Below are 12,708 nucleotides of genomic sequence, written 5' to 3'. Positions count from 1 at the left end.
GGAAGTGGAGTCAAGTATAAGGTGTGGCCATTTCAGCAGTTCCAATGCAGTCAGATTATGCACATCTAGTGAAATTCAAGGGTGGGCAAGGATCGTGGGTGACGAAATAACATGGGTCATTCTTGTCCTGTATACACTCCATTTTGAAATCTGGTGTCACATACAAAATCTAATTTAATTAACATCATAATTTTTCTTGTTTGAAACTTGGAGATGAGCATCAGCAATGGTATAAATTATTACCTGTGTATCTAGATAGCACTTATGAGCATTTACTCATATAAGATGAAGTAGCATTCTTTCTTTAATCATCAATTAAATAATGATTACATAAAGAAGAATTCTAGAAGCACAACAGCACTACTGAAGGGTTGGACCTCTGAGATATTGTTTTGTTTTGTTTTGTTTTTCTTAACAAAAGAGCAAAGAAAACTGTCACAGAATCAAATAGCACTTATGTTTTGGTATTTATTGAGTGAAGAGTACCTATGATCAAATTAAAACAGACACATCTGTGGTTACTTGATTTACACCTTTTTTTAAAAGTTTATTTATTTATTTATTTATTTTGAGAGAGAAAGAGAGCATGTGCACATGCATGAGCAGGGGAGGGGCAGAGAGAGAGAAAGAGGGACAATCTCAAGAAGGCTCTGCGCTTCTTGAGCAGAGTCTGATGCAGGGCTGGAATTCACAAACAGTGAGATCACGACCTGAGCCAAAACCAAGAGTTGGCCGCTTAACCGATTGAGCCACCTAGGTGCCCCTACACCTTTTCTTTTAGGGAATATCACTTCTTTACAGAGTTATAATAGTCTTAGTTTTCTGCCACATGCTTAGTAGAATAATAGACGTTCTACCTTTACTCTTTTGACACAGTATGAGTGAAGACTACTTTACTGTGTACTCGATGATCCAACTAAAATTACTCCTGGGCTTTTTATGAGGACAAGTGAAAACTTTCAGCACTGGGAAGAAGTTTAAGAAAGCAGTGAACGCATGTGTGAGGATGAGTATGTCAAATGCAATGTGCCTTTGCATTGATGCTAATACCTGTTTTAAGTATTTTATTAATCATTACACAATGAAATTGCTAGGATAATTATTTGTTCATTCAATAAATATGCATTTAGCCCTAATGAAATGCCATTCATAATGCTAGACCATGGAGATATATTCACCAATTTTCTGCTCAATCCCTGGCATATTTCTCTGCAAGGAAATACATATACCATTACAAGCCAAGTAGGTTATTACATTACAACATCACATTTAATTTATTAATACTAATAAATAATGCTATCTGTCTTTATATATCTTAATTAATATCCTCCCAACAATCTTTCAGATTTGGTGTGAGCAATATTTGACACCTGGGAGAAATAAGATTTAGAGCAGTTAAGGAACTTGCTTGTTAAACAGTTTCTAAGTGTCAGAATGAGATTAAAATTTAGATGTAAATTTTAAAGCCTATGAATTGAGACTTGATCCATATCTCGGGGTTTCCTAGGCTGGCAGGCAAATTCCATGGGGAGGAAGCAAACCTAAGACACAGATGCATGGTAGATAAACTAGGAATCAATATTGTCAAAACCTTAAGAAGAAGTTCAACTGCCAGGATGAAAGTTAATAGTGGCAGTTACTTGAAATGGTTGGTGGCTGCAGAAATATTGATGCTATCTAAATGGAAAACATGAGTCCCAAAAAGGACACATTAAAATCAGTTGGCCTACAAAGAGAAAAAATAGAATTTTATTTGTATTTAAGTTTATCTCAGCCTTCAAAAATGTTTATTTCTCTTAATGTGTTACCATATACAATTTTTGAATAAATGAATATAAAATATAAACATATTGGGGAGTGTCCTTTTTTTCCTATATAGATACATAACTAAAATCTTGAAAACTACCACTCTAGACTAAGGATAAAAGACAACCACCAGGGGATATCTTCACAGTGCTCACATACTGTAGTGACAGAGGAAATGAGCTGAAAGTGCCCTTTGCACACCATTATTCTCTGATTCTCTGGTGGGGCCATGAGGTAGCAAGATCAAAAGTCTAAATTCTTTAGCAGCAATCTATACACATACTCCACATCTTTACTGTGCAGTCCCTCCTGTGGCTTCTGTAGTCTGGCTTTTGTCTCCATTAATATATGATAGCTATGTTTTGCATGGCTCAGATCTCTTTGTAATTAACAAACCAAGTATTATCCTCTCAATCCTCCTTCAGCTTAATTTATTTGGGCAAATTACAAATATTTGCAGTCCCCTTTTCTTTGCTGATTTCATGGCACTCTATTACATCTACTTCTTCTACCTTCTTTTGTCACCTGCCTTTACTTCTTCCTTTCCCACAGGATGTGGGTATTTCTCAAAGTTTCCCCCTTGTCACTCTGCTACCCCAGTAACTCTCTTCTGCCAAAATGCCATTCATGGTAATGGCTTTAAAATATAGCCCAATGGCCATAGGTAATGGTGCCTCAGTGGCTCAGTTGTTTAAGCGTCCGACTTCAGCTCAGATCATGATCTCATGGTCTGTGAGTTAGAGCCCTATGTCAGGCTCCATGCTGCCTGCTTTGGATTCTGTGTCTCTCTTTCTATGCCCCCTTTCCTGCTCTCTCTCTCTCTGTCTCTCTCTCTCAAAAATAAATACACATTAAAATATAGCCCAATGGATCTCTCCCCTTCTTTTCTCCTTCATGATCTAATTTTTCATTTGTAATTGCCCTTGCATTATCTCTATGTGGAATTTTTTATATACTTCAATTACCACACAAGCTTTATTTAACCCTTGCTCTTCCCTACAGTAATCACTTTCTAGTTCTTTCTTTAAAGGTATACACATGCTTCATTTATACAACATTCAAAAACATACTGAAACATATTCAGAAACTCAGTCCTTGATTCATTGATTTGCCTGTGTCATCCACACCCATGGTAATCAGTATTGTTTGGTCCTCTTGCAAATGTAAGATACATTTTTTTTTTTTTTGGTCAGAATTATGGAATGGAATGAGGAGAGAACCTCTCTAAGTAGGAAGACAACAGCATAGGAATAATATGTCAAACTACATGTTCAACTATGTCTTAAAATAAGATGTTTAGGAAAATTTAATTTGATACATGACTAAATTTACTACTTGTTAAGGAAGGATTTATCAGATGGAGTATGTCTGTTGAAAACAATTTGGGGAAAACAGATTTATATATCCTAGATATGGGAATGTTCACATAAAAACCTAGGCTGCTAGATTCATCTCTTGGTTTATTTCATAGAGTGGCCAATTTGTCACAGCCACAAAATGCCACATGTTCATCAGTCATCACCTGTTAATACTTAGGGCACAATTCAAGTCTACCTTCAGACATGAACCATTGAACAGAAATAGCATGCTATAAATTTAAAAATCAAATGAAAATTAAATTAGCTTATGACTAGTAACCATACATACAAAACAACAAGATTATATCCTCAAAACAACAAAACAAATAAAAGCCATGTTGTACATGGCCACGTTGACAGAAACACAAAGACTTAAGTTCCTCTGGCGTGCACACATTCTGAAAACAACTTGTTTAATTCTCAGTGTGGGAACAAAACTTTTCCTTCTCGTATACTTACACTTCAGGACAGCTGCACCTGGCTGGGAAGGAGGAAGTGAGCGGGAAGCTAAGTTTCATGAGAGGACCACGTGAAGACAGAACAGAAAAACAGACTATTAGCAGCCTCCATGAGAAGACAGAGAAAAATGCTCAAAGAGTATTTCATGAAGTATTGTTATGCCTTTTGCTCTGCAAACTCCCTTCATCACTTTTTTTAAAGAAACCTACAATAAACACCTACATTACTTTCCAAAAATGTGAATTAGAGATCTAGTTCACTGTAACAACAGTGTGGAGACTGGGCCACAGAGGTCCCTGATATGGAAAGATAATAGAACATAATCTCTCACCCAGATCTATTCTCTTCAAGATTTCCTTTTCTCATTTAAAAAATTAGCATTTCAAAACAATCTTAAAATACAACAGATAAGCAACTCCTCCACACTCAGCACAGAGCCCAACACAGGGGCTTGATCCCACAATCCTGGGATCAAGACCTGAGTGGAAATCAAGAATCAGTTTCTCAACTGACTGAGCCACCCAGGATCCTCCACCGCCCCCCCCTTTTTAATTCAGTTCATCTCAGCCCATCCTCTCCCTGCCTCTCCAAATGGACCTGCACTTAACTCCCCTCATCACACCAGAAACCACAATCGTGCCCTATGGCTCAAACTGCACCCCGTTTGTCTTCCTGGAAAACCCCACACCCCATCTACTCAGACCAGGAAAAAAAGTGGCATCCACACAATTTTATTGTATTGTACAGAAAATTGTGTGCTTTGGTGTCACTGCAGTCAAATTGCTGTAAAAAATTTCAAATTTCTCACTTCCTGTATTTGCCTCATCACATATAGTTAATAGTCTATAACACTCTCCCTCACAGAGATGCCATAATTACCGAATAAAATAACATGTAAAAGGCTCTGGCACTGTGTCTTTTGCTTAGTGGATAGTCTACAAATACAAGTTCTCTTATTCTCTTACATTTGATATTCTTGAACACTCCTTATAATCGCATAGAATCTCATAGTTTACAAATTGTACTCATATGATTAAACTTACTTTCATAACAACACTAGATGCCAAGGTAAGAAAATAAGGAGTGTCACACGTGGAAAAGCAAAACCTCACTCTTAATCTTTTGATCTCAAGTTATGCAACATAGTTGGCCCCTGATCAACTGTATACATTTATATTCTTTTTTTTTTCTTAGTTTATTTACTCATTTTGAGAGAGAGAGTGTGTGTATGTGTGAGAAGGGAAGGGACAGAGAGAGAGGGAGGGAGAGAATCCCAAGCATTCTCCACACTGCCAGAACAGAGCCCAATGCAGAGCTTGACCCCATGAACCATGAGCTCATGACATGAGCTGAGATCAACAGACATTTAACCGACTGAGCCACCCAGGCACCCCTACATTCATAACCTTAATCCTAAAATTTGATCAATTTTCTGATTCATATTTTATTTTAATAATGTATTATCCCCAGGTGTTCTCTTATTATTTAATGAGTATAGTTCATTTCTCCCCTTTTAAACTAATGGAGACCTTTCTTAATTCTTGAGTTAGAATGTGAAATTGATTTGGCAAGCTTCAATTTAAATGGCATTAAACTCATGACCTATTTGTGTTCAAAACAGTTATTTAAAAACGGAATTAATAATATGCCCTACCTTTAGCTATTATATGCCAACTCATAAATACAGGGCTATAGGACAGTACATTGAACAGTTCCTAAAGATGTCACTCTTTCTATACTAGGCAAAGAACAATTTGGCACAGGAAAAGGAAAGTATACCTTGAGTGCAGGGAAATCCCTCTTTGCCCAATTCAAATCACACAGAAAACATGAAAAATATAAACCTTTATTTCTCATAGTCATAATTGAGCCTTTACAGAATAGATTCTTCTTCTTTCAAACTGGTTGACCCTAACCCTCTGCAGTGATCTTGGTTTGAACAAATATTTGAATTATTTTCTTTCTCATCTCCTTGGTCTTCACGGTATAGACTATAGGGTTTAGCACAGGGGGTACAAGAAGGTAGGCATTAGCCATGAGGACATGAGTCAGTGGTGAAAGATGCTTTCCAAAACGATGGATGACAGACAGCCCAATGAGTGGAACATAGAAGATGAGTACAGCACAGATATGTGAAACACAGGTGTTGAGTGCTTTCAGCCGGCCCTCCCCTGAGGCAATGGCCATTACCACTCGGAGTATGAACACATAGGAGAGGAGGATAGAGAGGGAGTCAGAACCCTTGGTGAAGATGACAGCAATAAGGCCATAGAGACTGTTGATACGAGTGCTGGCACAGGCAAGGCGCATGACATCTTGGTGAAGGCAGAAGGAGTGGGAGAGGATGTTGGAGTGGTAGAAGGGAAGTCGCTTGATGAGGAAAGGCACAGGGAAGACCACACAGACTGCCCTTGTCAAGATGACTGTCCCAGCTCTGCAGACCACACCATTGGTTATGATGGTCTCATACCTGAGGGGGTTCCAGATGGCTACAACCCGATCAAAGGCCATGGCCACAAGTACACCAGATTCAATGGCTGAGAAGGTGTGAATGAAGTACATCTGAACAAGGCAGGAATCAAAGGCAATGGACTTATAGTTAAACCAGAATATGCCTAGCATAGAGGGCAGAGTACAGAGGGTAAGTCTCATGTCTGCCAGTGCCAACATGCAGAGAAAATAGTACATGGGGATATGCAGGGATGATTCAGACTTGATGGTAGAGATGATAACACCATTGCCAAAGAGGGCAATGACATATATAGCACCCAGTGGGAATGCTATCCAGTAATACTTTTGTTCAAGCCCTGGAATTCCCGTTAAGACAAAGTAAGGGTGTTGGAAGTGAGAGTGGTTATTATCTGCCATGAAGCCAGTGTGACACAGGCATGAGGAGAGAGCTTGCAGGATCCTGATGGGTGACCTCCTAAAAATACAGTGACAGGGATTAATAATATAGTAGAATCTGACTTTCCTTAGAGTGAAACAATGTTATTTTCACATTAGTAGGGAGGGTATAAGAGAGAAATGAACCCTTGAAATTACTACTGCTCCATATATCCTGTTGAGAAAGCATCTCCTGGCCCAGGAGAAAAAGACTCACCCAACTACAAATAAGTCACATTCAGTTTGAAGCACACACTGTAATGCTAGTGCATTAGGTAAAATGTCCTTCCTCTCCTGTCCTTTCTTCCCTCTTTCTAACCAATATATTACAAGCAGTTGAGCAAGGTTAAGGACATAATAACTAAGACAGAACCAATACAAAATATGAATTATTTGATTCCCCATAAAGGATGTTATCCCTACCCATCATACTCCTTCTGCCAAGATCTCCCATGAAGGCAATGGACCTTGTATCTAGGATAGGGATGGAAATACCCAGTGTACATGCCTATGCTTCTATTTGAGCACAACACTCCTTCATTTACCCTGAACCTGGATGTGGCCTCAGAATCATTCTCAACCCAGGAACCTCAGGCAGCCACCTACTATTACAGAAAATGAAATGTATTATCATCTCCAATCTGGTAAAATCTTAGTCGAATGGGTACTAAATCATACTTAGGAAAGCAACAACAGTATTTCTTTTTTTTCTTTTTTTTTTTTTAGCATAACTCTCTTTGTCTAAAAGGAAGTGAGACCCTCAGGGTTCACTTGAAGCCTTTTTCAGGATTGGGATCATCTGATAATGACCTATTGCTAAGGCACAGTGATCATGCATAACACATGTAACACTCTGAGTCTTTACAGAGGCCTTAATAGACATCTGGGAGACACCCTTATGTTGCTAGAATCAATAACTATATTTATGCCACAGGACCCCCTGATGGGACATTTGACTTCAGACATGAATGCTAGCTAGATGTAGAACACACTCTCTGAGAGGCTCTCATGCTTAAGACACTCCTCAGTTGCCTTCATCAGTTGATTGGGATCAAGTTGACTATGAGGCAATGTAGTGTCAAGAACGTGGACTCTGGACTGGCACATCTTGGATTCAGATTCCAGTTCCTCTGCTTCTCAACATACAGTCCTGTATGTGTAACATGTGGCAATCATAGTACCTACCCCATAGGGGCAGTGTAAGTATTAAAAATGTAAAAATGTAGAGACATTAGAAAGCATGATGTGTGTGCTTTTTATTATGATTACTTGGAATAAAAAGTTCCTTTCTTCATATGTTTTCTTTACTGACATTGAGTTTTTCATTTGTTTCCTTCCATTTTTTGTTCTGTTTGTTTTGAGTTTTTTGGTCAGAGTTTTTTACAGTTAGTGGAAGTGAAAACTAATAGGTTCTCCTCTATCAGCAAAGAATCACATTTACTTTGTATATCTTGTAATTTTTGAATAATTTATCCTCTTTTATTCAATTATTGAATATCTCACCTCTAGGCTATGTATACATTTCTGGATGACCCATGCTCATGATGAATCAAAAACCATATTATTACCTTTTTTTTGACATTTCCCAAAAGATCCTCTTTGAAAGATTTCTGATTCATATTTCCCCAGTCTTAGCCACGACATTTTCTGTCTTTCTATGAAATATTCATTTCTTTCCATTACTCTTATGAAAAAGAGCTAGCCGTTGGTTCAAATATCTGGCCTATTAGATGTCAGCATACATTTCTTTCCTATTACTTTAGTTTTTGCCTCTTTTAGTGATTTTTGAGAAATAAAGTGCTTATGTTTTTCAAATGATTATAATAAAAAGTAGAAATGAGAGAAAAGTTTAAGAGGTAGACAAATGAGAGTGAAAAGATAAATAAGGTAGGGGGAGGGAAGAAGAGAAAAGAAAATTAATAAAAAGAAAACCAGAGATCCAAAGACCAGCAGAAGTAAAAGTTGATCTATTTCACATTTTATTAATAAAGAAACTGAAACCCAGAAAAAGAAAATAACTTGCCCTGAGTCAAACACCTAATTACTAGCAAAGCAGGTAAGAGAGGGACAAAGGCGGGGGTGCCTGGGTGGCTCAGTCGGTTAAGCATCCAACTTCAGCTCAGGTCAGGATCTCACAGTTCATGGGTAGAAGCCCTGCATCTGGCTCTGTGCTGACAGCTCAAAGCCTGGAGCCTGCTTAGGATTCTGTGTGTGTCTCTCTCTGCCCCTCCCCTGCGCTCTCTCTCTCTTTCTCTCAAAAATAAATAAACATTAAATTTTTTTTTTTAAAAAAAGAGAGGGACAAAGGCACAGCCTTGTTGAGGAAAATTACAGCTAAATGCAATGGGAGCTTAAGGGTGCAATTAGAGAAGACCGAGTTAAAACTGCACCTCTTGGCCAAAGACCCTTACTCCCTAATACAGGTCCTTAGATTTTATTCTGTATCTATATTGCCCAGGATCTAGAAAACAGGAGGAGTTCAAGTCTACCTCCTGATGATTAGGCTTTTAGATACCAAGTTCTTCCTTTGCAAGTTTCATCTAGCCCTGACCCTCTGCTGTCCATACTGCAAAATTTATGGAAAAACTGATTGTCTAAGTGTTCTGCATCTGCCCAGGCTACCACAAGCTATATGGCCTCATTATAGATCCTAGATTGTAAGAGCAGGTGAACAATGAAATAAAACTACAAAATTTATCTATTATATAAGTAGCAGCAAACAAACAAACACAAAACACACTTGAATCTGTTCTAAGTACTAGGAAGTTTCTAGGCAATCTAGGATATTTGTAGATGATAGAATAAGATTGGAACTGGCCTTTAAAACAGAGGTTGACTGTTCATTATTACCAGGATATATGATGGGCAGAGAGAACCTGAGGAAATAGAAAGAAAAACCCTCCTGAGGAAGAGTTTAATGGTAACCATACCTCACCTGACAGTAGAGCCACAAACTGCCATATCAAGGGGAAAATTCCCAAACTCCAATCATTCTAAGGTTCTAAATGAAAGGAATTTTAAAAGTACAATGTGTAAACAATATAGAAACAGTTATTCAGTATTCTATAGGTGACATTTATCTTCTGCTTACATTGAGTAGGGAGTGAGTAGGGAGGGTGTTCCTTACATTTTAAGATAATGGGATCAGATATTTATCCACCTCTTAGAAAAAGGTGACCTATTCATTCTGAGTTTAAAGAAGTTGTCTTCACATCTTTCCCTTAATGATGTGAATGAGAAAGAGAGCAAGAACATAGGGCATGGAGTGTTTGGGTTGGAGAATAAAGGACAAAGGAAAGATAAGGGGACAGGAAAGAAGTGGTTGGGAGATAATTAGAACTTCAGTGATAGTATCTTAAAATCTTAAAATACACTGTTAGTAGGCCAACTTTTTTTTTTTTTTCTCTAAAACTTACCTGGTTGCTGAGAATATCCCTAGCTGGAAGAGGATCTTAAGCAGCCTGAAGCTTGCCTGACAAAACCATTGCCACTACCCACATGAGGACTTTTATTTCTTGCACTGCTCCAAAAGTCCTCCTCCTATCACACCATGGAGAGTTTCACAGATCAATCAGCAGAGTTACTCCCTGGAGCTTCTGAGATTTGAGGAGGTCTCCCCAGAGCTGTAAAATCACCTCCTAGATATTCATGTCTGGGGTATGAAAGAGTATTGAGGAGGCTAGTAGAAAAAGGCATTTTTTGTGTGCATGTGTGTGCAGGGGGTTAGTTTCAGGGGCTGCTTAGAGCTCAATTATGATCTCTCATGGCCATCTTAGCCTCTTTCCATGTCCTAAAATGAATGACAGTTGCCTTTATTTTTCTCAAAACACGGCAAAACTAATAAAAATATCCCAAGGAAAAGTGACTCCAAGATTTTCCCATTCTATTTTCCCACAAAATCTACAGTTGAAATGACTCCCTAGTAAATGAATTTTTCCTGATGTTTCATTGCTCAGTTTTCAGTATCAACCTAAGAAGTATAGTCATGCCCTGTAAAAGGAAAGCAAGAGACCCTACAGGGGGTCATCAATTGTACCAACCAATCAAGAAACAATTAATTTTCCATAATATCCAATTATTACCTTCAGATAATGCTACCATTCCTAACTGCTCCCCTGAATACTAATAACATCAGCAACAGCATTAATAAAAAAAATCTAATATTAATTCTGAGTTTCATCAGTTATATGATTTATCACATTTGCTTTACACCTTCATTATAATAATCCTCATGACTTTAAAACTCTTGTGAAGTTGATATGGTAAGTATTATCATCTTCATGCTTCCAAAGAGAAAAGAGGATCATATTGGGAATTAGTCTAGATTGTCAACGTAACTTCAAGAATTTTTATTGCAGAAATTACTTATGCTAGAAATAATAGAGCAGGGGTTCCTCACTGCCCCAGGTGTGTTCCAGACTTACTAGATCTTGAAGGTCAACATTACTAGATAAGGAAGAAATGCTCATGTAAACTAAGTTCTCTTAATCAATTACCATTGATCTACATGATGGTCCTACAGTAATTTAATATTAATTCAGATTCTCTTCAACACCATAGAATCTCAAAGTGTTCAGTTTCTTAACTAGAAATAATTCATCTCTACATTATATAATCATTCTTTTAAACTGTTTAGAGTAAGTAAGCTGTGGAATTGCTCTACTTGCAATAATTTAACCTCTATATTCTACTGCTCATTATAAATGAATCTTACAGCTCAGTAACACTCTTACTCAAATTTTTCATCTGTATTGACAAATAAGGGCTTTGAGTAACTGAATCACTGTAATTTTATTCTAATCTCTCAGTCGACACTTTTTATTGTTTGTTCGTTCGTTGGTTGTGTGTGTATATGTGTGTGTGTTTAGTTTTGGCTTGTTTGGGTTTTTTACTTGTACAGGTTGATCATTTGCATCTTACATGGATTCTGATTTCTTTTCACTTTCTGTCTATACATCAACACAAATATAAAACTAGACAAATATTACTATCTCTCTTTTTAAATTTCAACATGTTCAAAGCTGAAAACAGAGGACACTGTGCAATAGGTCAGATTGTACGGTCCTATAGATTTAGATTTTTTTTTGATTGGATTTTCTTTGATTGGATACTAATCCCATTCATATCAAATTTTCTTTGATTGGATACTAATCCCATTCATATCAAAAGCAATTTCAAATATTCACATTTCTAACCCCCCTCCCACTCAGTCTTTTTCCCATCACATTCCATAGCAAAACCATTTCCCTACTCATTCAAAAGAATTGTGATGATTTGCTCCAATCTTTTTCAATATCGCACCCTCTCTTAGCTACTTCTTGAAATACATTCACACCCAAACTTTCCTTCTCAGAGTTTAAATAAATTGCATCTTCCCAGGTTCAATATTAACCCTACTCCAATCCCAGTTTCTCTGATTCCATTTCCTACTGTAACTCTTGCTTTTCTCATTCAACTTTACATACAAACAGATTCCTTCCAAATCTGTATCTCTGATCCTCATCCTTGTGTTGACTTTCAGGCAGTTCTATGTATCTGCCTGGTGGCCATTATCTTTACCTCTGCATCACACATATTCATCAAAATCAATAAATCCATAACTTTAAAATGCAACTTTATGCTTTCCCCTCTATACTTTAACTGGCTATTTCTTTACTTTTATATCTCAGTTCATAGTTCAATCCATCTAGTCATGTAAATACAAAAATATAAGTCACCCTATAAATAGTACATCCTGACATTTTTACCTTTTAAATATTTCTAATATTGCTCCTTTCTTTCTATATCAAATGTAATACAATTCCACACACTCTATTTCTCCTACATGGACTTCTTCAGTAACATTCTAACTTTTTTTATTCACACAAAAATAAATTGCTTTGTTTATTCTTGTTTTTCCCTGTTCCTTCTTTCTCTAAGTTATGAGTAAGTAATGAGGTTTCTTTTATTGTCAATTTCTTTAGAAAATATTACTCTAATAATATTTGGCGCTAACCAAATTTGAACTGGACAGATGTCTTATTACATGTAGTTAAATGATTTCATTGCCACATAAATTTTATTTTTTATGAAAGCCTTATGAAAAAAATCATAATCATGAGAGGCTGAAAATGCATTTGGAAATAATGTGTAAGCCTATATATCTTGTTTATCCTTAAGCAGTTTTCATAACATCAAGACAACTTTTCATATTCATGCA

At 37.1% G+C, this 12,708-nt stretch overlaps 1 protein-coding gene across 1 annotated transcript; it reads right to left on the bottom strand.

Annotated features, from left to right (window-relative positions):
• Positions 1-5,534: 5,534 nt before the first annotated feature.
• On the bottom strand, positions 5,535-6,491 carry LOC122483435 (olfactory receptor 51H1-like). Its single transcript, XM_043580441.1, has one exon. It carries the CDS (start codon positions 6,489-6,491, stop codon positions 5,535-5,537), a length of 957 nt encoding a protein of 318 aa, XP_043436376.1.
• Positions 6,492-12,708: the final 6,217 nt, after the last annotated feature.

The sequence above is a fragment of the Prionailurus bengalensis genome, chromosome D1 (assembly GCF_016509475.1).
Source record: "Prionailurus bengalensis isolate Pbe53 chromosome D1, Fcat_Pben_1.1_paternal_pri, whole genome shotgun sequence".
Lineage (NCBI taxonomy): Eukaryota > Metazoa > Chordata > Mammalia > Carnivora > Felidae > Prionailurus > Prionailurus bengalensis.
The sequence above is the reverse complement of the archived record's forward strand: the minus strand, read 5'-3'. Positions and strand labels throughout refer to the sequence as shown.